General features: G+C 40.8%; 1 protein-coding gene across 2 annotated transcripts in view; it reads right to left on the reverse strand.

Moving 5' to 3' along the window:
• The window catches only part of LOC111250771 (glutamate receptor ionotropic, kainate 2-like), a 112,674-nt gene that overhangs the window by 37,626 nt on the left and 53,133 nt on the right, over positions 1-21,915 (reverse strand). For both annotated transcript variants that reach the window (XM_086991621.1, XM_086991622.1), the window contains exons 2-7: positions 18,420-19,595; positions 9,426-9,584; positions 9,114-9,185; positions 7,978-8,232; positions 4,181-4,356; positions 1,831-1,884 (exon numbers count right to left, since the gene is read on the reverse strand). In XM_086991621.1, the coding sequence (XP_086847747.1) occupies positions 1,831-1,884; positions 4,181-4,356; positions 7,978-8,232; positions 9,114-9,185; positions 9,426-9,584; positions 18,420-19,512 (1,809 nt within the window). In that variant the 5' untranslated portion in view covers positions 19,513-19,595. The remainder of the gene's footprint in view (positions 1-1,830; positions 1,885-4,180; positions 4,357-7,977; positions 8,233-9,113; positions 9,186-9,425; positions 9,585-18,419; positions 19,596-21,915) is intronic.

Raw genomic sequence — 21,915 nt, forward strand, 5'->3', positions numbered from 1 at the left:
CCTCATAACTGTCCTTGGGCTGCATATCTTCCGTATTGATTTATAGAGTTTCTGGCACCGCCAGCATTGGTTTGCTTGTTATTGGTCGACTCCTATATGTATATGTACTGCCTCTTCACCGTGCTCAGAGCGGTCATATTTTATATGGCAATAGCCTCAACTTAAGAGGACCGCTCCTTTGAAAAAACTTGCGTACACTTTTTAGTAAAGGTTTGTAATCTCTACGCACAAAAGGCACGACTTAGTCAAACAGCAGTCCTTCTCGTTCAGTTTTTCTTTTGGAAAATTTGAATATCTCATTTGCAGAACGACATACCTGCATGAAGCCACATCATAGTCAGCACATTGACCATACTTCAGAGAAAAAAGTCATGCATACGGTACGCCTCTTACGGTCCTTTCCAGCTTTCAAACTAAGGAAATCAGTTCAAATCATAGCATAATACGATGAACGCCTCGTCATTGAAACACGCAGAACAAAACTCAGCTAGCTTTCCTTACATGTCGTACAGTCATAGACTTCCTTTGCAATGCCACTCTGTGTCATGCGATTCCTTTATCCTCTACACCTCTATCTATGTATATAGTTATTTTTCCTTGTTTCCCTCTCTGTTTTATGTTGCAGCTTCTTACATTCTAAGGCTTTTGTTGCTCTGCTTTAAGTAGCAGAAGAGCATAAGAATAGGCAAAATCTTGTAGGAAGTGGGGGGTTTTGTGTCAGTGGATGCGCCTGTCTTCAGGAAGAGGATATCTTTCGATATGGAATGCATACAGAAAATGCTACTTTCGAACCTATTCAAGAGCAGACAAGCGTGTAGAACGGACCTTCGCCCTCTTTCGTTCACACATTGGCCTCAGACATACACACACGCACACATCCACTTGCGCGTTTTAGATCACGCCCCACCGTCTTCACTGTTGATGGTAACGTAGTAATTTCATTCACAGTAATGCTTGTATATCTGTGGACCTCAGTGCATGAGAACCAGCGTTGCCTTGTGTTGTCAGCGGCAGGCTGAATAATATACTACTGTGCAGACGGTTTGGCAAGCGCATCCCTCTTAGATGTTGTAAGCTACAGTAAAATACGTCCATGAAATCTTACGGTGTCCAATGCAAGGCGGCTGCAGGAACGAGGGGAAAGAAGCGTTGAAGAGGATAAAAGTAGGATACCGAAAGAGAAGCACAAATTCCAGCCCGTCACCGGCTCACTTGCAGTAACATCTTTTTCCTTCTTCACATCCTTTAACTTATCCTCTTTTTCGTTGGGCTTAGCTCTGTCGGCTAGGATACCGCTGTCAGATGGTCACGATTTTACCCGTCGCGCTACCTAAGAGCACTGGGCCAGCCTGGTTTAGCTGTGCCGGTATGCGAGCTGGCGTCCCCAAGTCTTCACTTGCGCTTGGATGGTTTCGCCTTGAGCTTGTTTGGGGGTGCATCCTATGTAATATATATAGCCTTCTTCAAACAACCCCTCGTGCCCACAAAGACCAGTATGTCTACTCTGGCGCGTATCCCTTCCATAGTTCATTGGCAATACTTGTACAGTCTTATGCACAAATAATACGAGTAACCGCGGCAATTGGATGTAAAGGTAAGTGCATGGTTTGAGACAGCTGACCAGTAACCCAGACGCTGTCAACGGCAGACGGGCGAGAGTACCGTAAATTGATAACAGCTCCGCGGAGACAATAATTTTCGTCTGGACGCTATGATCGATGATAGTCGATACTATACGTAATATTTTTCTTTTGTGCTTAAATTAAAACATCGGAAAGTATAAAATGTAGATAATAATCGGAAGTTGGGATACGTGTATATGGTACTCACGAGGCCCATGACAATATAGTCGTGGTAGAGTGTCGTTTGATTCACCTCCTCCGCCTAGAATGAAACCATATATAATTAGAAGCTTAAAATTAACATTTAAGGTCATGGTCAAGGCTTTATCTAAATCGTTCAAGCCTTAAGACCAAAGTTTTCTAATTGAGCCACAGTTTGGGCCGGATCGATCGACGACACTTCTTAAATGACACTACAACGCCATCTTAGAAAGCTCTGAAGTCTACTTCATACAAGTATATAATAATATGCGAACCGATTAAGTTCAAGCTTCATATTCAGCTATTAAAGATATGTTTGGAATTAATTTGTCCTTATCCAGCAGTTCATCAGCTTTTGCACCACATTAATTATTTTATGGTTTGAGGATAATTACATCAACAGTTTATAGAAAACGGTGTGTGAAGATCTTCAGATTGTGTGGCCATGTGCAAATGTATTGGAAACGTACGCACATCTTCAGGCTACGTGGAAACGTGGCATACCCTCCGAAGCGGAATATTTATAATATATCAATACTCGATATATAATTTATAAATAATGGCAAAATTAGCTTAGATAATAGATAATAGCGCAAAGTAATGGAAATCTCTATATTCCAAACTGAAACATAGCAACGATTCCAAATCTCGTAATCAATGAAGTGTGCTCAGCGTAAATGACAACCGGGGCAGCTACAATATAACTTAAATATCTTTGACAACAAGCTGCGATTATCGAAGTTGTAGTTACAGCGCCATCTATCATTCAAGCATGCTAAACTTATGCACAAAAATGGTTATGCATTGGTAGCCTATATGTTGCCTAATTATTAGGTATCCTAGAGATGAACATAACATATTTTAAGTAAATATTCTCTTGTTGTTCCCTATTGCCGACAGAGGTTTGTGGCCTTAAGCATGTTAAAAAAACTTTCAGTTCCTTTCAAGTATTTCATGACTTCAACGTGTAACTATGTCCGTACAATCAGAGCACATTTAACGAGCCCTATATATTTAGGGGAAATATATAGAGCATAAAGAAAAACATACAGTGACTTAAACGTTATTTCCTTTGAATTTCTTTATGCATAATATAGCTTTTTTCTTATTTTGATAAATATAAGAAAGTTACCTACGGTAATATATCACAATACTAATATGGCAGCTATATTCCAGTGAAAACGCTAAATATGGACAATGAACCACATACTTAAGCATATGGAACGATAACACAAAAACTTAACAACAGAGAGATAACATACAAAGCCAACCGGATATTGCATTACTGTAACTATATAGTTATAAGTTCCGTATTATATTACGTTTATGGTTCGTATAGAAAAGGCTCGTCGGTTCTGATGCGTTTACATGCGACAACCTCACCTCATCAACATCAAAAAAATCGTCTCTCATTCTCCTCTAAATTTGAATGATCTGAGGATGATCCAGAGGAAAAGAAGAGAAATGGACAGATAAACATTACTATTTCCTGCCAACGAGTAGACGCCGATATGAGAGGTATCAACGGTAGCAAGCGTTCGTCATCCTTCTAACATTTTGCTTAATCCCTAATCACCATAGCTTGAAAAATAGGAGTGTTAGTTCCAATACAATCTATAACTTTATAGCTAAACTATCGGCTGTCTTTAGCGAGAGGTTTTCATCGATGTACGTTATAACGTTTTCACAAGGAGGCTGTTTGAAGACGCAAAAGAAGCTTATCTCTTCATTTACTTTTTGACGTTATGCAGAGACAAATTTTAAGCGGAGATTATGCTGACCGCATATACCAAACTCATTTAGCCGATCAAGTCAAAAGCCCGATTTCTACATCGATTTTTGGTTATCAGTCGTATTGCCCAGTTGCCAAAGGCTGTAACGTAATGAGCCGGTGTGGAATCCAAAGTGATGCCGACCTCTTGACCCTGAACAGCATGTCAACTTTTGCTTGCTTGCTTGAATATTGTACTTCAAAGAACTTTCGTTACCTGCGGCCTGTGCCACACGTCACTGATCGACGAGAATCAATGGAGCCTAGATCGTACTGCTAATTACATATTGCTTGTCGCCAATGGCAGCAACTGACGTCTAGTTCTTTGCCGAAAGTTGTTCCCAGCGAAAATGAGATCAGTGAATTTTTCTGCACGTACATACAAATACAAAAATGCGCAGTACCTTTTCAGCCGTGCTTATAATAGATTCGTACCTTTTTCTTAATTAGGACAGTTGATAATTTCCGTTTAATATACAATGCCTCACACATGCAGTCATCTATATATTGGGCTGATCGATGATAATAGGAACTACGATGTTCCAGTATGGAAATTATAAATGTTTTTTTCACGTTACTTCTTTACCTCTCGGAATAGCTGCGGCACTTTGGTGAGTTCAAGGTGTAGAATGATATTGTAGATGTTTTTACTGCCGATGTCCTTGAGCATCTTCTTGAAGGATAGCGCGGGGTTGTATGGGTACATCAGCACATTTGGAGGATTTAAGGAAGCGTTGAGCACATCTTTCAGCGCGACAAACACTGGAAACGAATAAAAAGAGGCGCTAAACATACATGATCTATCAAAATCGAATGAATTTAAATTAAGATCGGACTACTTTAGCTGCCTAAAAAGCACACATCCTCATCATTTGGTATGCAGATCATAGCTTCTCAAGGATCAACCACGTGAACCTAAGTGTATATTGCGCAATTTGATCAAAGTTCATATGTCAACACGATTCGCTTAAATTAAACAATTAAAAAAATATTGGCCATATCTAGTAATCACCTGGGGTCACTTGCCACTAAAAGCTTAAGTATGAATGTTTTAGTTCATAGACGATCCTTTATGTTTTTGGATATTTTGAAAGCGATTACCTCATTACCCCTGGTCGACTTTAAGCAGTACAATGAGACCGCTAATTTCAAAATATTCGAGAGCATACAGGATCATCGGTTGGTTGCCTAAAGCATTCATCCTTAAGCCTAGACGATTCTATACGCTCTTGGGCATATCAATTGATGTATGTTCACTTCTGTTTTACCACATAATAAATTACTAAACATACGTTGATGGCAGTTTTTTGAATCTCGAGTATACTAATTAGTAAGTTAAGAACGTACACCTATCTTCAATGAAAGGAAAAGAGTTACATCAATTACAGGTAGGCAGACGGAACCGTTGAAATTTTTACAAGCAACCTTCACAGGGACCATATGTGTTAAATAATTAGCAATAACTTATGATTGAGGAACTACGCGATTGCCATGGACCGTTTCTAAATTACGCATCGGAAAACTTCTGTATGAGGATTAGGAATATCTAATTTGTTATAATTATATACATCAACAATCTTTCCTCTGAAGCCGCTGTCAACATTGATTACTGCAGTACATCTAAAAAATTAATGATACGACCGCCTCAGCGGATTATTGTTCCTTGGTCAAATTCGGTACAAACCTGTATCTTGTGTAAGCTGCGGTAACCATTTTCATGGCACCCTTGGTTTTTTGCACGCAAGCACGTCCATTGGAGAGCCAAAATTAGCACAGGTTTACACCGTTGCCTTTGATTGATAAATATAATTTCATTCTATTGCGTACCTTGTAAGACATCGTCTTATTAACCCGTTAAATATATAAGTCATTTAACTACACACTCTTGCAGACGCTTCATACCTCTACGGCAGTGGAATGAAATATCCAATATACCAAAGAAAAAAAGGCACCATTTCACAACTCTATTCCATAAGTAGTGTCGACTATCACCTGCAGAGCCTGTTGGAATCTTGTGAATCGGAGTTACGCGTACTTTACATATATACCTTATTTAACAAAACATTTTTAATAGTTAGTATTTGTACCAAATTTTCAAATACTTTTCTGCATTAGTTGCAACTAGTTTCTATGTATATATAATTAGATTAAGGAACTCAGGCGTTTGGTATAACGAGATCTAATTTATGTTCCTCAAGATCCTCAAACCTAAAAAATACGCTATTGAAAATCTCTCTTTAGGACAGGTTGACAAAGGCCTTAACGCAAAATATGGCGCTTCAAATTTCCGCCATTGTTTTTTGTTCCAACGCTATTTAATTTACTATATTGAGGTACCTTCGAGTCATTGCACGTGACTCGATGTTTTAAGAGCAATAATAAAATTGCTACCATTTCAAGTTTCAACGTAACTTATACGAGGAGGTGGTTTTGGTAGTAGGAAAATAAAATAGAGGATTACGTACCATCGACATTTTATATTTGTTTCGTTCGCGAATCTCAGTCTCGTAGCTGGCTTGAACTATTATTTAGCTATCTATCTAAATTAAGTATTTAACTATAACGTCTTCGACTTTTTGCACCAGGTAGCTTATATCTGTCGCTTAGCTCTTTCTTTTTCTACTTCATCTGTTTGCCTTGATAAATAGCATAGTCATCAAAAATTTGAGACTAAGTAAGATGAGCATACCCTCTTCATATCTTATCCTTTTTTTTGGCTCAATATGTTCCTCAACCCGCAGGAACGTTCTCTGTTCATCACCGCGTTTTCCTTTTCTTGCTGATCTTCTCCCTACGTCAGTGAATGCGTTCCACTTGCAATCTCGCAGCTGTAACTCGTCATGCTGTGCGCGATAATGATGTTCGCGTTGGCGGGCAAGGTCACCAACTGTGCCTCGCGTCGTATTGGCTCTTATTACTCATTCTCGTATAAGCAACGCTAGGCTAGCAATAGAAAGCCACACTTTCCTCTCGGAATATTTTGGACCGTTTTCGGAAACGTCATCCAGTAGCTACCGACACTGATCGACGCTGGTTGGCGTTCACTGCCTCACGGTTTTCCGCTTTCTGCTAGATACCAGAGACTGCCCTCGGCCCTGTCGTAGTCCTTTGGTCTTCCTGCTCATTCATTGTGTCCTTCTTCACACTCCTATCCAGTCGACCTGTCTGTTTGCTTTTGAATGGTAGTCGACGGATCACAGCATTGTGTGGAGCATGTGATGGCGCCCGTCGTCGTGATGGTAGTGGTAACGATGGGGTCGTTGTACTTTTAGCGTTGTATGTTGACTCCTAGCGCTGCTTGTGCTGCTCTTAAGTTGTACGCATCTCGCTTTGGGTGTTCTTCGTTTCCCATCGTTATATGATGATGCGATGCCAGTCGTTTTCGTTTCCCACTACGTCTGGAACGGGGAAAGCGGACGGAAGGTTGAATGTCGTCGACGAGACGATAGCAAAAGAAGCAGTATGGTAAGAAGACGTTGGCTGGCTGACACCAATTACGTTCCACGGCTAGTCGAACCGGCACCTGCTAGAAGAAGCAGCGGTACGCCACAACCTGGCCTTTCATCATAGCGCGAAATTTTCTGTTCGCGCGCTCTCTACACTCTGTGTGCTTGTAACAAGCAAGCGAAACAAACGTTGTCTGTACGGGACATGAAGGCCTACAACCCGCCAGCTACCCAGGCCACGCTTGTATTACTCTTCTTTTACTACGGACGGTACGAATCTGCAGTAGGATCTCTCACACCTCTATCCATTAGCAAGGCGCTGCTCTTTGCCTCGGTGTTGGCTTATTTGTCCGTCGCAAACCGATACGTTATACCTTGTGAACGACATGCTCATCCTCTCTCGAAATACCTCGTTTCTGTCTGTACCTGCTTCTTTCTCTCTATAATTTTTTTAGAAATTATGGTTTTTTTCAAGAAAATTCGCTGTCAAGGGGCAATCAAATATTTGAAGGGGCGTGTCTATGTACGCGTTCCTCAGGCATTGCTTATATACAGTGACCAAGTTATGTATGAACATATGAAAATTGTACGTGCTAGCACGTTAGAGGTATTGAGAATGCCAAAGCGGTAACGAGGCTTAAAGTACCTGAACTATGTTGGGTACGGGTACTTAGCTTTTTTCTTAATGGGAAAATTTGAACGGATCAAGCACTACTCTGACAAATAAATATTAGCATTGGCATTCATCTTTTTAGTCATCATGACTGGTCACTACAACGACGAACCCGTTAAACGAACACAACGCAAAATTGTACTCCGTTTGGCACGCACATAAACGGCCTTTTTATCTAACAGCCTTTTTTGCTTATTCATTTTGGTAATCGTTAGTTATATATATGGCTTCTATACTAATATTGCACCCGCTAAGTTCTCTCACCATTGTCATTATCGTAGAGCACGGCGAACGACTTCCACTTGCGGCTCTTAATGAGATCATAGTAGGCCTTATTCAGCTGATTTACGGCCGGGTGCAGCTGCAGTGAAAATGGACTTCGTCGTTCACGGAATCCTCCGGCAGATGTCTTTAGATGAGGCACGTGAAGACGAGCGGCCGCAGATGCCACGTACGTGGCCACTTGCCACGACGTGGGGCCTACGAGCGCTACCACTCCTTGCCGAGCCAGTTCACATACTGGGTCATCATATGAATGAGTTGACCGTTTTTATTATCGATGTTCGAACCCAGTCCAACATTGATCATCAATCAATCAAGCACATTGGAATGACCACGCATATAGAAAAAAAAAGAGATCTATATTAGAAAAATATACAACACCTTTGCTTGAGAGTTCATTAACAGTGTTATAGCTCAAAGGTTTAGTTTATTATATCTATAAAGAGTAGGCGAAACGCTTTCGTCCATCTTTAATCATTATCTTATTTATTTGGTCCTGCCTAAACGCATTCCATCCTGGCCACAGCCCGCCAAACTCGTGCGGTTTTTACGCGTGTAGGACGCGTTAATCAATAATCTGTGAAATCAAAGAACCTGCATTAGTATCAGCTTTATACACATAGTTTTCGCCTATCTTTAGACAATAAGCTTGTTGAAATTCGTTGATTAGTCTCAGGAAAAATTTTTGCATGGTAAATTAAAAAAAAAATAACCGCCGGCATAGTAAAAAAATGCCTATTGCACTTAATAGTTTGCAGCCTTTCTACTGAGGTGGAATTAAGATTCGTTTCCGGATCGAACTATTTCTTAGATGAAATAAAAACGTATGACAATCACATTACAACCTACATAATATCCCTCGGATAAAATGTTCCGCCAATGTGACTCCTGCACTGAAAGAGAAGGACATTCTATGAAAGTCTAGAGGCAATATTCGATATAGTTATGTTACTCTCTCTGAATGCTAAGTCGTACATTCTAGCGAATAGGCATTTTCTGTGTGTGTTTGTGTCTGAAATGGCCTTGAACGGAAAACCACTATATCATTTGCCCTTTACCGACCTTGTATTATTGTTATTGTCGTCTCTGCATACACTGTGAATCTTAGTTGTTTATACCTTTGTACTCAAGATATCCAAAATGAGTACCGTTATGAGGCACCAAGGGATGTAAAACACTATATATGTTAACTGAAAAGTTCAAGTAAAAAATCTAGCATTAACTTCCAGTTATGCGTTAGATATTGTTAGGGCATTAGTAACACCGGGCAAATGGCCAAATCGCTTGTCTAGCGACGCGTCACTGCAGACATAAGCTTGAAACGTATGGATACAGCGAAAGAAGATTTGTGCCTTTGTGCGAACGCTATGTTTATGCATTTTTGCTTTTTCCTACTTTATAAATATTTCGGTGTTGGCTTTTGTACTTACCGCATTTCGAAGCAACAAAACTGTCTCCCGGATTTGTTTTAAAGGAGATCGACTGCAGTTCCCTACCCCTGAGTAGGGCTCCATCACGATTTACCCGCTCCACAGCCCGCGAGAGATGCTCATCGAGATGGCTATTTTCTCCTTGGTCAAACACGCCGCCTTAATGAACAATTTGAAAAAGGCAAGGAAATACCAAATGATCATATCAAGGTCCAGTTAGGTAGACCTTTAGTCCCACTAGCTTTGCTAACCTACAACAAAGGCCTTTTTTTGTTTTTCCATAAGCATTAAGCTCTTTTTTACGTCGTGGGTATGTATGTGTAGGAACCTAAGTCTTTTGGTAACAAATAAGGAACTATAAGACATTTGTAGATCGTTTTGATTTCTTTGCAGAGCCGAACGGTGTTTTTGTATGTAGAGATTAAATCAAGGTTTTTTCAGAGTCGAAACAACACTGTCGAAAACACAATACACCCCCCGCATTTTAGCAGTTTGAGCGAAACATGAGATTTTGGTATTTTTTCTGTAGCCATAATTCTATTTCACGCAAGAACATAAACAGAGATGCAATGTGAGAGATTAAGCCCTGAATAATTAAAATGTCCATTTGCTAATATACCGGCGCAATCTTAAAATGCGTTTTGGGAGTATTTTTACACGTAGACATCATTGCTTTAAACGTTCGTGCCATGACAAACCGCTATAGTAAAGCGCCCGTTGCCGCATCATGCATAGCGCTGCTTTGTCCTCTTCAGAACCCTGACGGCTCCTAATATAAAGCCGTTCATTTGGTTAAGACGCGGCGCATTTAAAGGAGGTGAACATTTTGCACGCCATAGTAGGCAATTTATATGGTGGTGTAGGGGGACTATCAACTGTGCCCAGGGGCATTTCCTCAATGATGACTCATTTTTGATAAGACAATGTTAGTCACTTCGTAACACTCCTCCAACAGAAACCATGCAATATCGTTTCACGCGGCCTAGAAACATCCCGTGAGAGAACGGTCACAGATACTTGAGTTCACCGAGCAATCAAGGCAAGCAAAGGGGATAGATTTTTTTGTTAATATCATAGAGCTAAGATGCCATAGGTCGTCACATTTTTTATTATTCGATGAATCAGGGTTATTCTATCCAACAGCCTCATTCAATAAAATGTCAGTACATATCGGTTTGACGATAATGCGGATTCTTTTTAGTTTTCTGCTTGCTACTAGGTATCTCTGACCACAGGTTCTATACTGACAATACGGTTCGTTGAACGAAAGCTTATTCTAAGAGATAAATATTTAGGCATTTACCCAATACGAGGCAAGGGAAAGAATCCCTCGCGGATTTTCTTTGTCGCTTCATCGATGAGCACTTGACCATCTTTGCCATACGTTAAGGACACAGCCACTTATAGTAGCCAATTCGAATCTAAGAGGTTTGAACTAATCTAAAGATAAGGATGATTGGACGTTCACTATTGCGGCTCGGCTACCGAAATTAGTGCGGTGATATCCTGGAAAATTTTGAATAATAAACTTCCAGAATATCACCGTCCGGTAGAGGGCAGGATTGTCGAGTTGACGATTTATGTACAAAACAGTGGATACGACAAAGGATAGCCCGCTACTAATTCAATTCGCTGAGTCTTTGGGATCTGCTGAATTTATTTTAGAGAACTTATTACTAAATAGAGAATAAACTTGTTTCGAGTTTTACGCCCGGAACTAGCTAAGCATGGATAGCTAAGCATGACCAACGATTTGGTCTTTGGCAATGCACAGTTCCAAACCCGGTCCGCTAGGACGGTGAGCTGTCACACTATCGCAGGCGTTGTTTATTAATGGTTATTTATAAATAATGTCTCACTTATTGCTAACTCCCTGTTTGGAAGACATTGTCTAATTTATTTGAAAACCTGTTTTCCTTATGGTAATAGCACTACTTTAGATTAAGTCGGACCACAGTTACGCAAATGCTTTGTCTCAACTATGTTAAATTTCAATCATGCTTGAGACCAATGGCGCACTACAACAAGAGCAAACACGTCATCTTTATGAGGAGCAGCCTCATATGGACAATCTAAGGTCGCCTATTATTGTTGCAGCGTCTTATCAAGTTATTCTATGTTCTTCCTGAACGCATATGGAGTCAGACGGCTCAAGGAAGTTCTTCACACTTTGGCGTGTATTTTTCGAGCTCTCGTAGTCCTTAACAATTATTGTCTCGGTTGACGCTCCGCCATCGATTTCCTCGATGATGTACAGCAACACATTAGAACTGTAAGTGGGACATCGGAGCCGTTCATCCTGTCGGCTCACTAAATGCTGTATTTACCTGCTGCTACAAGCGAGCACGCGTGGAGTATTGCGGATCCGGAGAGCCAGGATCCGTAACCCTGCACTAGAAACACGTGACAGATATTATCATATATCATATTCCGATATAGTTTTCCTTATCTCGCCGTATGATATATAATGTAAAACATGAAGTGGAAGACCTTGGATATTTATTATATACGGTCAGTAAAGCAGACAATGTTTAGGGAGTACACCTAGATATCTCAGTATATTTCTGTTTATTATAAATAAAAATCTCCTAGAGGCAAAGCTAAGAGTATCCAACGATCGTACTTGATTTGCTTTATTAACTGCAAGACATAAATGCTAAGAAAACCAATGTATTAGGCCATTTCTTTGCCGACGGAATCCTTACCAAAGAATTAAGGCACTTGTCTTCTATTGACCTATGTATTCGTTTATGGTTTTGCGTATCACACTTGAGTGTTTCAGTGTGCACTGTCGACAAGTATGGGGCACAGTTCTAGATTTTTCGAGAGTTCAGTCTTTTTAATTAGCGTTCATTATCGGCTAACGGTTTTTAGCATAGCTACTTAAACAATGTCCATAGATATTCGATGGTATTTGAGTGAAGTTATTGTAGTAGCCACTTTAGCGTACGATATCTGTGCCTCCGAGCTTGTTTCCATCCATGTTTCCCTCGTTGTCCAAAAAAACATTGAGTTTCAGAACCATTTTTCTCTTTCTATTCAGACTATTGCAACCAAAAACGATGCTATAGCGGGTTTCATTTTTGTGACACAACAACAGTCTTTGAAGGCCACCATCACCCCTAGCCATGTTATTCTTTTTATGATTATTATTATTTTTTAGGGTTAGCACGCGCTGCCATAGACCATCGTAAGCCTAAAGTTCAGTTTAAGCGCATCTTTTTGCGATGATATTTTACAAGAAGAGACAGACAGCGTATTTTTAAATGACAAAATGTTTATGCAGAACGGTACCTCGAAATCTCGACCAAGACTGACTACGATATGGTGTCAGGATATACATATGGAAGTGATCGCTGGAGCGGCTTAATGCAGCCGCCAGTGAACATCTATGGGCCCGCCCTAGACCGTGACGCTTTGGGTGAATAGTGCTGTCGAAAAGCGTTCATTAATTGTCGGTACGTTTTCAAAAGGAATTGTTGTCCTAAAAAAATGCTTAAGAGAGTTTGTGAACATTGTAAATATATTTACGGAACGAAAATAGCAGGATGGCCGCGTCCTTCGGGAAGATGTCCGGTTCTAATTTTTATTAACTTCATCCATGGCGCCAGGGGAGTGCGGCACCGTAGGGTATTCGAACGGCATCACGATGCCGACGTCCGCGGCTGCCTGAATTAATGCACGGCACGGCAGGTACTTCGAAATGATTCGTACGCGCAAAGCTGTTGGTTGCGAGATGATGGCATCCCGTTCGCTGAAGTGCTATGTCGAAATGGTATGAAATATTTGCACGTGGTCTTCAGAAGAGTACGCAACCTATGGCAAGTCAACCGAAGCTTGTCAGCATGAAAGTTCATAAATACCAAATGGAAATACAGTTGTACTTTCGAAATTATCTAACCTTAGCACAAGTTCGACGCCTACGGGAGATCGGTTGGTTTCCCGTTCTTTTATTCCCGAATTCTATTATTCTCTGAACGATGATGTATAAATAAGTATCAATATTTTCTAATGAAGTTTGAAAGCGCGGCAAAGGAAGAAGCTGCAGGCTTGACGTTTGATAGATCGTAGGCGCAGGTTGTCGTTGAACATTCCAAACCCGATAACGAGAGAGTGGATATTATGGCAATGAAATTGACGAGGCGTAAGCGTGTACAGAGGAATATGATGAGATAGTGTAAAAGTTTTCCGCTGACTGACTTGAGGAAAAATAAGTTGATATATTGTACATCACAGACGAAGAGACAAGACAACCTCTAAAAGCAAAAAAAAATTGACCCCTTCAATTTTTGTTTTTCGTCGTGAAAATTTTGGAGTATTTTTAGTTAAATCGGTAGTGGTGGACCAAGTGAAACGCAATGTAAAAAGCAGCTGATGCGACAGGGGTCGCTGTGAAAAAAGTAGTTGCCCGTTTGTGCCTTCGGCAGAGTGCAAAGTATCAACCGAGGATTGAAGTTTTCACAATAAAGTTTTTTCGCGGATATCAAGCGATTCGTGTTCGATGAACAAAAAAGCTATGACGCCATAATAAGCCTCTCATACGCTGAATTTAAGCATAGAAAATCAACGCCGCCAAACAGGCCTTGTAGTCGCGCTTCAAATAATGTCACCGACTATAAATTCTTTTGTAGGAGAAAGTTTCGAAATAAACTTATTGTTACGGTCGACGCTCTCTTAATGACATCCTAACACAGACTTGAATGTAAAACTTGAAACACCCATTACGCTTGATCCTACACAGAAAGCAATGGCTATTTATTTTTTTTGATGCCAATACGTCGAGCCTGATAAAGTATGTTCCCTTATTACAGTATTTTTTTTAAATAGGAAAAACGTCGTTTATTTTTTGAATTGTAACTTTTTATGCTAAGTTACTATAAATTGTCTGAAAAGTATTTTGAGTTATGTTAAATCGCAGGGTTCATTCTATTTGTATTATATAATTGTTGTGCCGGTAATACTTTCACTAAACATTGCCGGATATGTCTGGCCCCAGGATGAAACGAACAGTGCCAAGGACAGAATCGCAATTATCGGTATTTGTAGATATATTACAAAAGAAGAGCATAAATATGGAAAACTAATAAGTTACTTGTCGGGTCTAGTTTGAAAACGACAAGCCTCGGTCACGTCGTTCCAATCGACGGCTACAGTGAGATTTCCTGATCACTCGAAAAAGCAAGACATGGAAGGAATGAATGCCATTTGACTAACTGGGTCGAAAGGCGCCAGCTGGGACATTGGGCAATTGTCCGACCTTCGTTGCCCAGAATTGGTTGAAGATCCCCCCAAAAATGTCATCAAATCCACTTTCTGAAAGGGCCGCTCTTATGTAGTGGAAAGAATATTCCGCTTTTAAGAGCTTGTATAAAGGACTGCAACTTCGGTAAAATGGTGATAATAGAACGCCAACCCCAAAAAGTTTCAGAGCCATTGAATTATCGTGGCCCCCCCTTATGGTCCCCGTCGTTTGTGCGCTTTTTTAGTTCTTGAAAGCACTTGTGCGAAGACTCTGTATCCTGTTTCGATAAAATTCCGAATTGCGTACGTACACTCCAGTGCTTCAAGCTGTGCTTAGCGAAGAATAGCTATCGACGACAAGCTAGGTATTGCCTGAATTTTTCGGCGAATGCAGAATGTCGCATTGCCATGTAAACGCTATCTGGTACCCAACACGCCTTTGAAATGTGGCAGGAGTGTTTGCATACTGTATTTACTTGAATCGATTCGTACTATCCAAGGTACAAAATGCCCAGGGATAATATCCACTCTGTCGAAAAGTGGACCGTGGAGAAGTTTACGCACCATCTTGTCGATTCTTTCGAGGCTCGTGGGTTTACAGTAACGAGAACATATCTCGCCTGGTTACCGCGCCTAGCTTAAGGTAATTGACGCAACGCCGTACCTATCAATCCTCATTTTCAGTTAGACCAGCTAGGCTCAAGGCCCAGAGGCTCGAGCAAAATTATTGCACTTCTACGGAGCATCGTATTTTTTTCAATTTTTTTTTGTTTGCTGTATTGTATTGTACTTTTTCGGAGCCCGTTATGCAGACGCCCGTGTTCGGGTCGTAGCCTGGACAAATAAGTGCTAGGCAGCTATTCTAATGTCCTAACTAAGTTGCCATAGTCTTCGTAAAGCTGCTTTACGTTACAGATGAGGTTGATTTTCACATATTACAAAAAAGATGTGTACGTAAAGCGAAGTGCTCGTTAATTAGGACTGACTAGTAGTTACATTTCAACAGTAACCATAAGAAAGCAGCAAGAATGGCTGAGTGAGGGCAGCTAGAAAAATGCGTTGAAGATCCTTTGCCCCTTTTTGCAGGGCAGTTCGCACATGTCAAACTGTCCGTAAAGAGGCGCAAGAATTTTCGAAAATATTCACCGTTGGAGCTCATCGCAACACTCAAAGGAGATGATAGATCAAACACTTCCGTCAGAAACTACCGTTAATACATGTACCAAAATATTAATATTATTAAAAATGGCTCTCTAAGCGCTTTTTGTGGATATTTCGCTTGCGAAAAGTAGTCTTTAGCACATATAGAAGATTTATCGGTTTGTCTTACAGAGATCTTTTCTAGGAAACTGTATGGAAACTGACGAAAATAGCACCGAAAAATGAAGGAAGCTTTACGTTGATGGTTGATCTAGCTCTAGCTCTAGGGGGTCGGATAATAATAGTTGACCTTCAGTTGAGTTTCGATCGGAACGCGTTCTTTTCTGCCATGGCTGCAAGTTTGCGTACAGCTTCGATGCTGACACGAACCACTTATACATGTTAATTACTGATACGTGTAGCTATCCTCGACCATAGTGCTATTTCTTGAAGTTTTTTTTCATGAAAGCCCGGCTCATCATAAAATTCTCATATAAAGGATTTTAACTTGGCGCTAGACTCGAATTGTTCATGCAACTAACCCATAACTCGTTCTGTGTGCGTAAGTTAACCACGGTGTCAGCCTTATTTGGCTTTAGCAGGCCATTTGACCTCATTCATTTGATCTTTTTTATGTAGTCCTTTTCAATCTAGAGCAAATAATGTTTGTTAAAATAAATTGCCTAGAATCACTCTACATCAATACGCGAGTATGAGTCTCTAGTCAACAATATATTTGGCATGACAAAGACTAGTATGGAGATCTTGGTGCTATCTCTTTTCATTAAATTATGTAACTCAATAATCTGCAATATAATAATGTATAAGCACAATGTGTTTGTGTGTCGATCTGATGTGAAATTTATTTACATCTTGCTGGACATGTACTTATCTTATTGCGTCAGGCGCACCAATGCCATTGGGATCAAACAGTTAGCCGGACACAGATGTCCCAAACCTTAGTCTGCCCATAGTGATAGCATCCCCGCGGGGTATGCGGGAAGTTTTTATGCGAACATAACCAAAACATTAGCGATTTTTATGTGCCGATGATGATGACAGACGCAGTTAGAAGAATCACTAGGAATCGTCAGCCAGTCAAGCGAAAGACTGTACAATGAATTGACAGTCCCGAGGCATACGAAGGGCGTATGGGAATCTTTTGGTCAGTTTTCAACCACGTGCTGAGACTGGATTAGTGTTTATCTATAGAGATAATGCAATAAACGATATTAAAGCCATTTAACGATAAACAACAGGTTCTCTGGGCTTTGTATATATTTTGACAGTTGTATTTATAGAAATTATGTTACATATCCCGCTTGGCGACAGACGGCTAATGAAACGGAGTCAATTTTTCAAGAAAGGTTCTTTAGCTAGTGGCACGATGAACAAAGGTCCTCGTTAAGGAGTTCATGTCCTTAAACGGTGCCTACTATTATGAGTTTCACACAGGGCTTTAGTTACTTCTGTACAACACGAATAGTTTCCATGATAGCCTTCTTTCAAGGCACCATTTATTATGTGTACTAGAAGGAACTAAGATACTCTATCTAGACAGCTCTAAAAATTAGATTAGCAAAACCAAGAACACCGTGACTTTTTAAATAGTCCACTTCTACATACAGCAGAAATGTTACTATTGGAAATTCTGGCTATGTTACTGCTCCACAGATGTCGTGTTTATGCTCACAGGGGTCTACTCATGTATCACCTGAGTTTGTATCCGTACAAGTTTTTACCTACGCTTTCTTGAATTCACCGTTTCGTGGTAGGCGTCTTCACTAAGGGAGCCCGACCATCTGAGAACGAACGCTTTTCGTCCCAGCACTTTTCTCCAAGTTAACGGCTTGTCGCGAGAACCACGAGCATTCGCCAGCCTCGTGTGTTCGCACAAGTAAGTGTTCGACGAAAGTCACTGAAGTACTGAAGGTTTCTCGCGTGTGATGAACGCGCTTCTCAATATTCTATAACATTATCGGCATCCAATCACAGCCCAACAACAAAACGGCGCAAATGATCCTGTTCAGGTCTACCTAAAGTTCTGTTTTAAGAGAGATTCAAATATCAACAACTAAGCATTATCAACCTTTGGGCTGCACTCGGTATGGAACTAGCACTCGTTATCTAGCTTTTCGAAATCATTCTTATTAGGTATCTGGCCTCTACTGCGCGACGCATGATAACTAATTTCCTAAAAAATTAACTAGCTTTTCTTCACTCCATTTAGGTTCCGGCGTTGAGTTGTGCTCAAAGTTCAAGCTTGCAACTAAAATATATTTAGTAGCTTAAATATCGTAAAGCTTTTTCGACGGCTGATTATCCGAAGTTAAACTTCGAAACAAATTACTATCATAGTTAGTGTCTATGCGCGTGAAATGCTTTTGCAATAAAGTGTTCACGTAGCGAAAATGGACAAGGGAGGACCTTTCTGCAAAAACTGAAACCATACAAAAAGGCAGCGATTTTACCTCTGATTGCTACTAGCCTAATTGCTATCGATTGAATGGGTCGTTAGCGTTTGGCTAACATTAATGCGTTACGCATCCTCTGTATATCGAGGGTCTTACGTCAGTTAATATTATCTGTAACCAAGATATGTAATAGACCTACCAATAGCAAATGCGTCCGTTGACGACTTCGCGCCGTCGACAGCACTCGGAAGACATGCGGCGGCTGCCAAGACAACCATTAGGGGCAAAAGAGCGTTGCCCATCCCTGTTCCGGAAACAGTATACAGTGACGTAGCCACGTATCGACTGGCTAAACGATGTATTAGCTGACGAATACAAACTAAAGGCTCGTCATTTCTAGCAGTGACATCTAGCGATCTCTGTCGATTTAGTCTGTATCTTTTTCTTGGCTTTGCTTCCGGATCACGCAGGTATTTGCTTTCAGCTTTGCTGGGCATATGTGCGGGCCAAACAGGAGATCTCCATAGGCTTAAGAGTTCTGGTTTGCCGATAGCAAGCTGCTGGCTGTTGTGATCCAAAGTAGACGTCGTCGAACTGTAATTATCATCGTCGCCCCCCTTTTGCTCGTCGCCGTCTTTATCATCGGCATAAACTTCATTAGAGTCATTTCTACAAATGTTAGAGATCATCCCTCCGTGATTTTTGCACGCGTTCAGTACTGTGGACGTTGTCGTTACTGCTTTGCTTTTGAGCGTTAAATCGTTATGATTGTTTGTCGTTATCTCCGTATTGTAAATCTCTAAAAGGAAGACATTCACGTCGATTTGTTTTTCCAGTGAGCTTCTCGTTGGGCATAAAAAAGACGAAGCAGAAGTTTGTATACTATTGACTACCATCGACGATAAGACGTGATCTCGCGATCTAGGTTCCAATTGGTAATCGATAAAAGGGGTTCTCGTATCTAAGCAACGACATTGAAAACGATGCAGATTCCTTAGGTTTGATACACGATCCCCCGGTATGACCCTTTGACCGGCTGTGACCTTGTCGAAGTCTTGACTGTTTAGCAAATCTTGATAATTTGTTTTATTCTTTTTAATGCCATACTTATAATAACTATAACGATTGGTGTCATTAACACGCTGATTCCACTGGTTGTTCATGACGGCCTGGGTTTTAGCAGAGCCAGCTTTTAATCTCAGCTCTAAACGTGGTACTTGCCACGCTGCGGTAGGTCTGGTTTTTGTAGCCGGCGATGATTGCGGCCAATCCGATACGTCGTCGGAACTCATTTTTCTGCTTTCGTCAGTGTCAATTAGGCGTATTAACACTACGTCGATTCTTCTCTTTTAGCATCGTATCGAAAAGCAGAACGCTGCAATATAACAAAACGACAAGAAAATTGGATTAGTCTAGCTTAATTAGAATTGTATTTCTGTTACTATACTTCTATATTCTGAGTTTCTCCTAAGCAGACAAGTGATGCCCTACTATACTGGAACTGTTCAATGCTCGAGCAATCTTCTTCACATAGGTTTTGTTGGACAAAGCCTTTTACCGTGCTTGTGAACCTGGTACTCGCTAATAGTTTACGCTCGTTACAGACAACAGCCCTAAAGTATAAAACTAAGGTTCTAATAATAACGTTGTGAAGGATTGAAGAATTTAAACAGGTTCGAAGTCATTTACCGCAGTGCGTATGGGCAGCTTAATTATGAAGTCACGGATTTTTTTTACAAGATCATGCTCCATTGGATGCTGGTCGAATGGCCTGCAAAGCTTCCAAGGGGTGAACATTTGCCCCTTTGGCTAGAATATGAAGTGCCTTCGACTTTGATACTCAAGCTGATATAAAAGTTAAAGAAAATAAGGTCAAGAAAAACGACGTCTTGCTAGAGACGAGGACTTTTGCGTTACTCTATCGAGGCGAGAAAGAAACGAGCGACTGCAGCGTCGCTGGACCCAGGCTTGAAAAAAGCCAGCCAAACTCTCCAGGGACATCAGTCATTTAGCCTGAAATCCTCCCACGAAATCCGGCCAACCTTTACCCGTTTCTTGCAAGCAAACACCGCTAGACGCACACTTAGATATGGGGGCACACGCACACATCTTCTCAACCCTGTTGGGGAGCGCGACGTCATTTCAGACTTGCCTATGGATACCACCGTACGAAACAACAAACGTTCGTGCTCAGGCGCTATCTCATTTCTCTGCAAACGCCTCGTGTACCATGTGTGAACTCGATGATGCAGTGAACGGTAGAAGGTGCCAGGCAAAATGATAACGAAACGTGCGAAAATGAACATTTTTGAAAAATAGAACACTTCATTAAAGCTAGCCCGTTGTCACATTATTAAATCCAATAATTCGTTCTGGGGAATGCTTTTAGTTAGAAAGAGTGGGCGCTGACATAATTACCACTAAATCGTCTCATAATTGCTGCTATGGTAAAGCAAGTAAATACAACAAAGCAAGTTCTTGAAACTTTTCGGCTACCAATATGACTAGCAGAAGTAGAACATTTAACGGTAGTGCCAGAGATTGTACAATAAGCCAGCTATTGTGTAATTCAGCCGTATAGTTTTTTTTTTTTAGAAAAACTACTGATTTTATCCCATTTCTGCGTGATCAGACGGTATGGTATTTCTGGAATCAGAGCGTATTTGCATGATGAACTAATTTGAGGCTAGCCACCCTAATTTTCGCATAGGTTCATAGGTATATGTAACTAAATTGACTGATACATTAAAATGCTCAGAAGTCTTGGCGCATCTACCTCAAATGGTTCCTACTTTACTCAGTGACGTTCCGAGCAGTCTTTGGCCTCCTTTTTCAGTCACTGCATTATTTGTATGTACATCGTAAGTGAAAAAATTGAATTTTCGATAGATTTATTTTGCATTACACCTTAATCAAATCCCTGTCGGAAAACGTCGATGAATGTTAGTCGCCATGTTTCGAAGTCGTTGTCCCCCCCCCCGCCCGCCCCGCTGAAGCATGTACACGGTTGTTGACGACAGTCCAAGTTTGAGATGGAGCTCACTTCTTTGAGGTGCTGCTGAGGTACGCTAGTCACAAACGACTGGTGAACCGGCCGTTGTTGGGCAACAACTTAACAAATATTAAATGAAGATCTGGTAATGCCTTTTTAGCCAATAAACTAAAAATTATTGGATGCCCATAAACGGTTGCACATTTGCATTCAAGTTGAGTATCGATGCACTTTAGTATCCTTTTGAATTTGAAGGTTCGGTGTTTAGAAAATACAAATATTCCGCGAACGCCGCAATGTCCTATTCTGCTGATTTGTCTTTTAGTCATCTGCAAATACCAATTAGTGGCAATGCCGTATCGAGATAAGGCTCGGGGATTCGGAACATATCGATCCATGACTATAGATAGTGTCGCTCATTCAGAAGGAAAAGCCAGTGCTTGCATTATAGTTTTCGCAGTATTGCAAGCATGGCTTAAGAGTTTCATCGGCGCAATTTAAAAATACGTACAGCCAAGCGCTTCGCAACTATCTGTATAAATCTTTTTTCGGCGACCAGATTGATTGATATTCTATATAATCATTACCAACATTACATAGTAGGATGGATACGTTTCACAATAACGTATTCGTTTCTCAGAAGCTAATCGTTGATTCTGTAGGTTTCAGCAAACTGAGCGAGCGCTCTTTCGCTAGGAAAGGA

This window comes from Varroa destructor, unplaced genomic scaffold (genome assembly GCF_002443255.2).
Source record: "Varroa destructor unplaced genomic scaffold, Vdes_3.0 BEIS01000005.1, whole genome shotgun sequence".
Taxonomy (NCBI): domain Eukaryota; kingdom Metazoa; phylum Arthropoda; class Arachnida; order Mesostigmata; family Varroidae; genus Varroa; species Varroa destructor.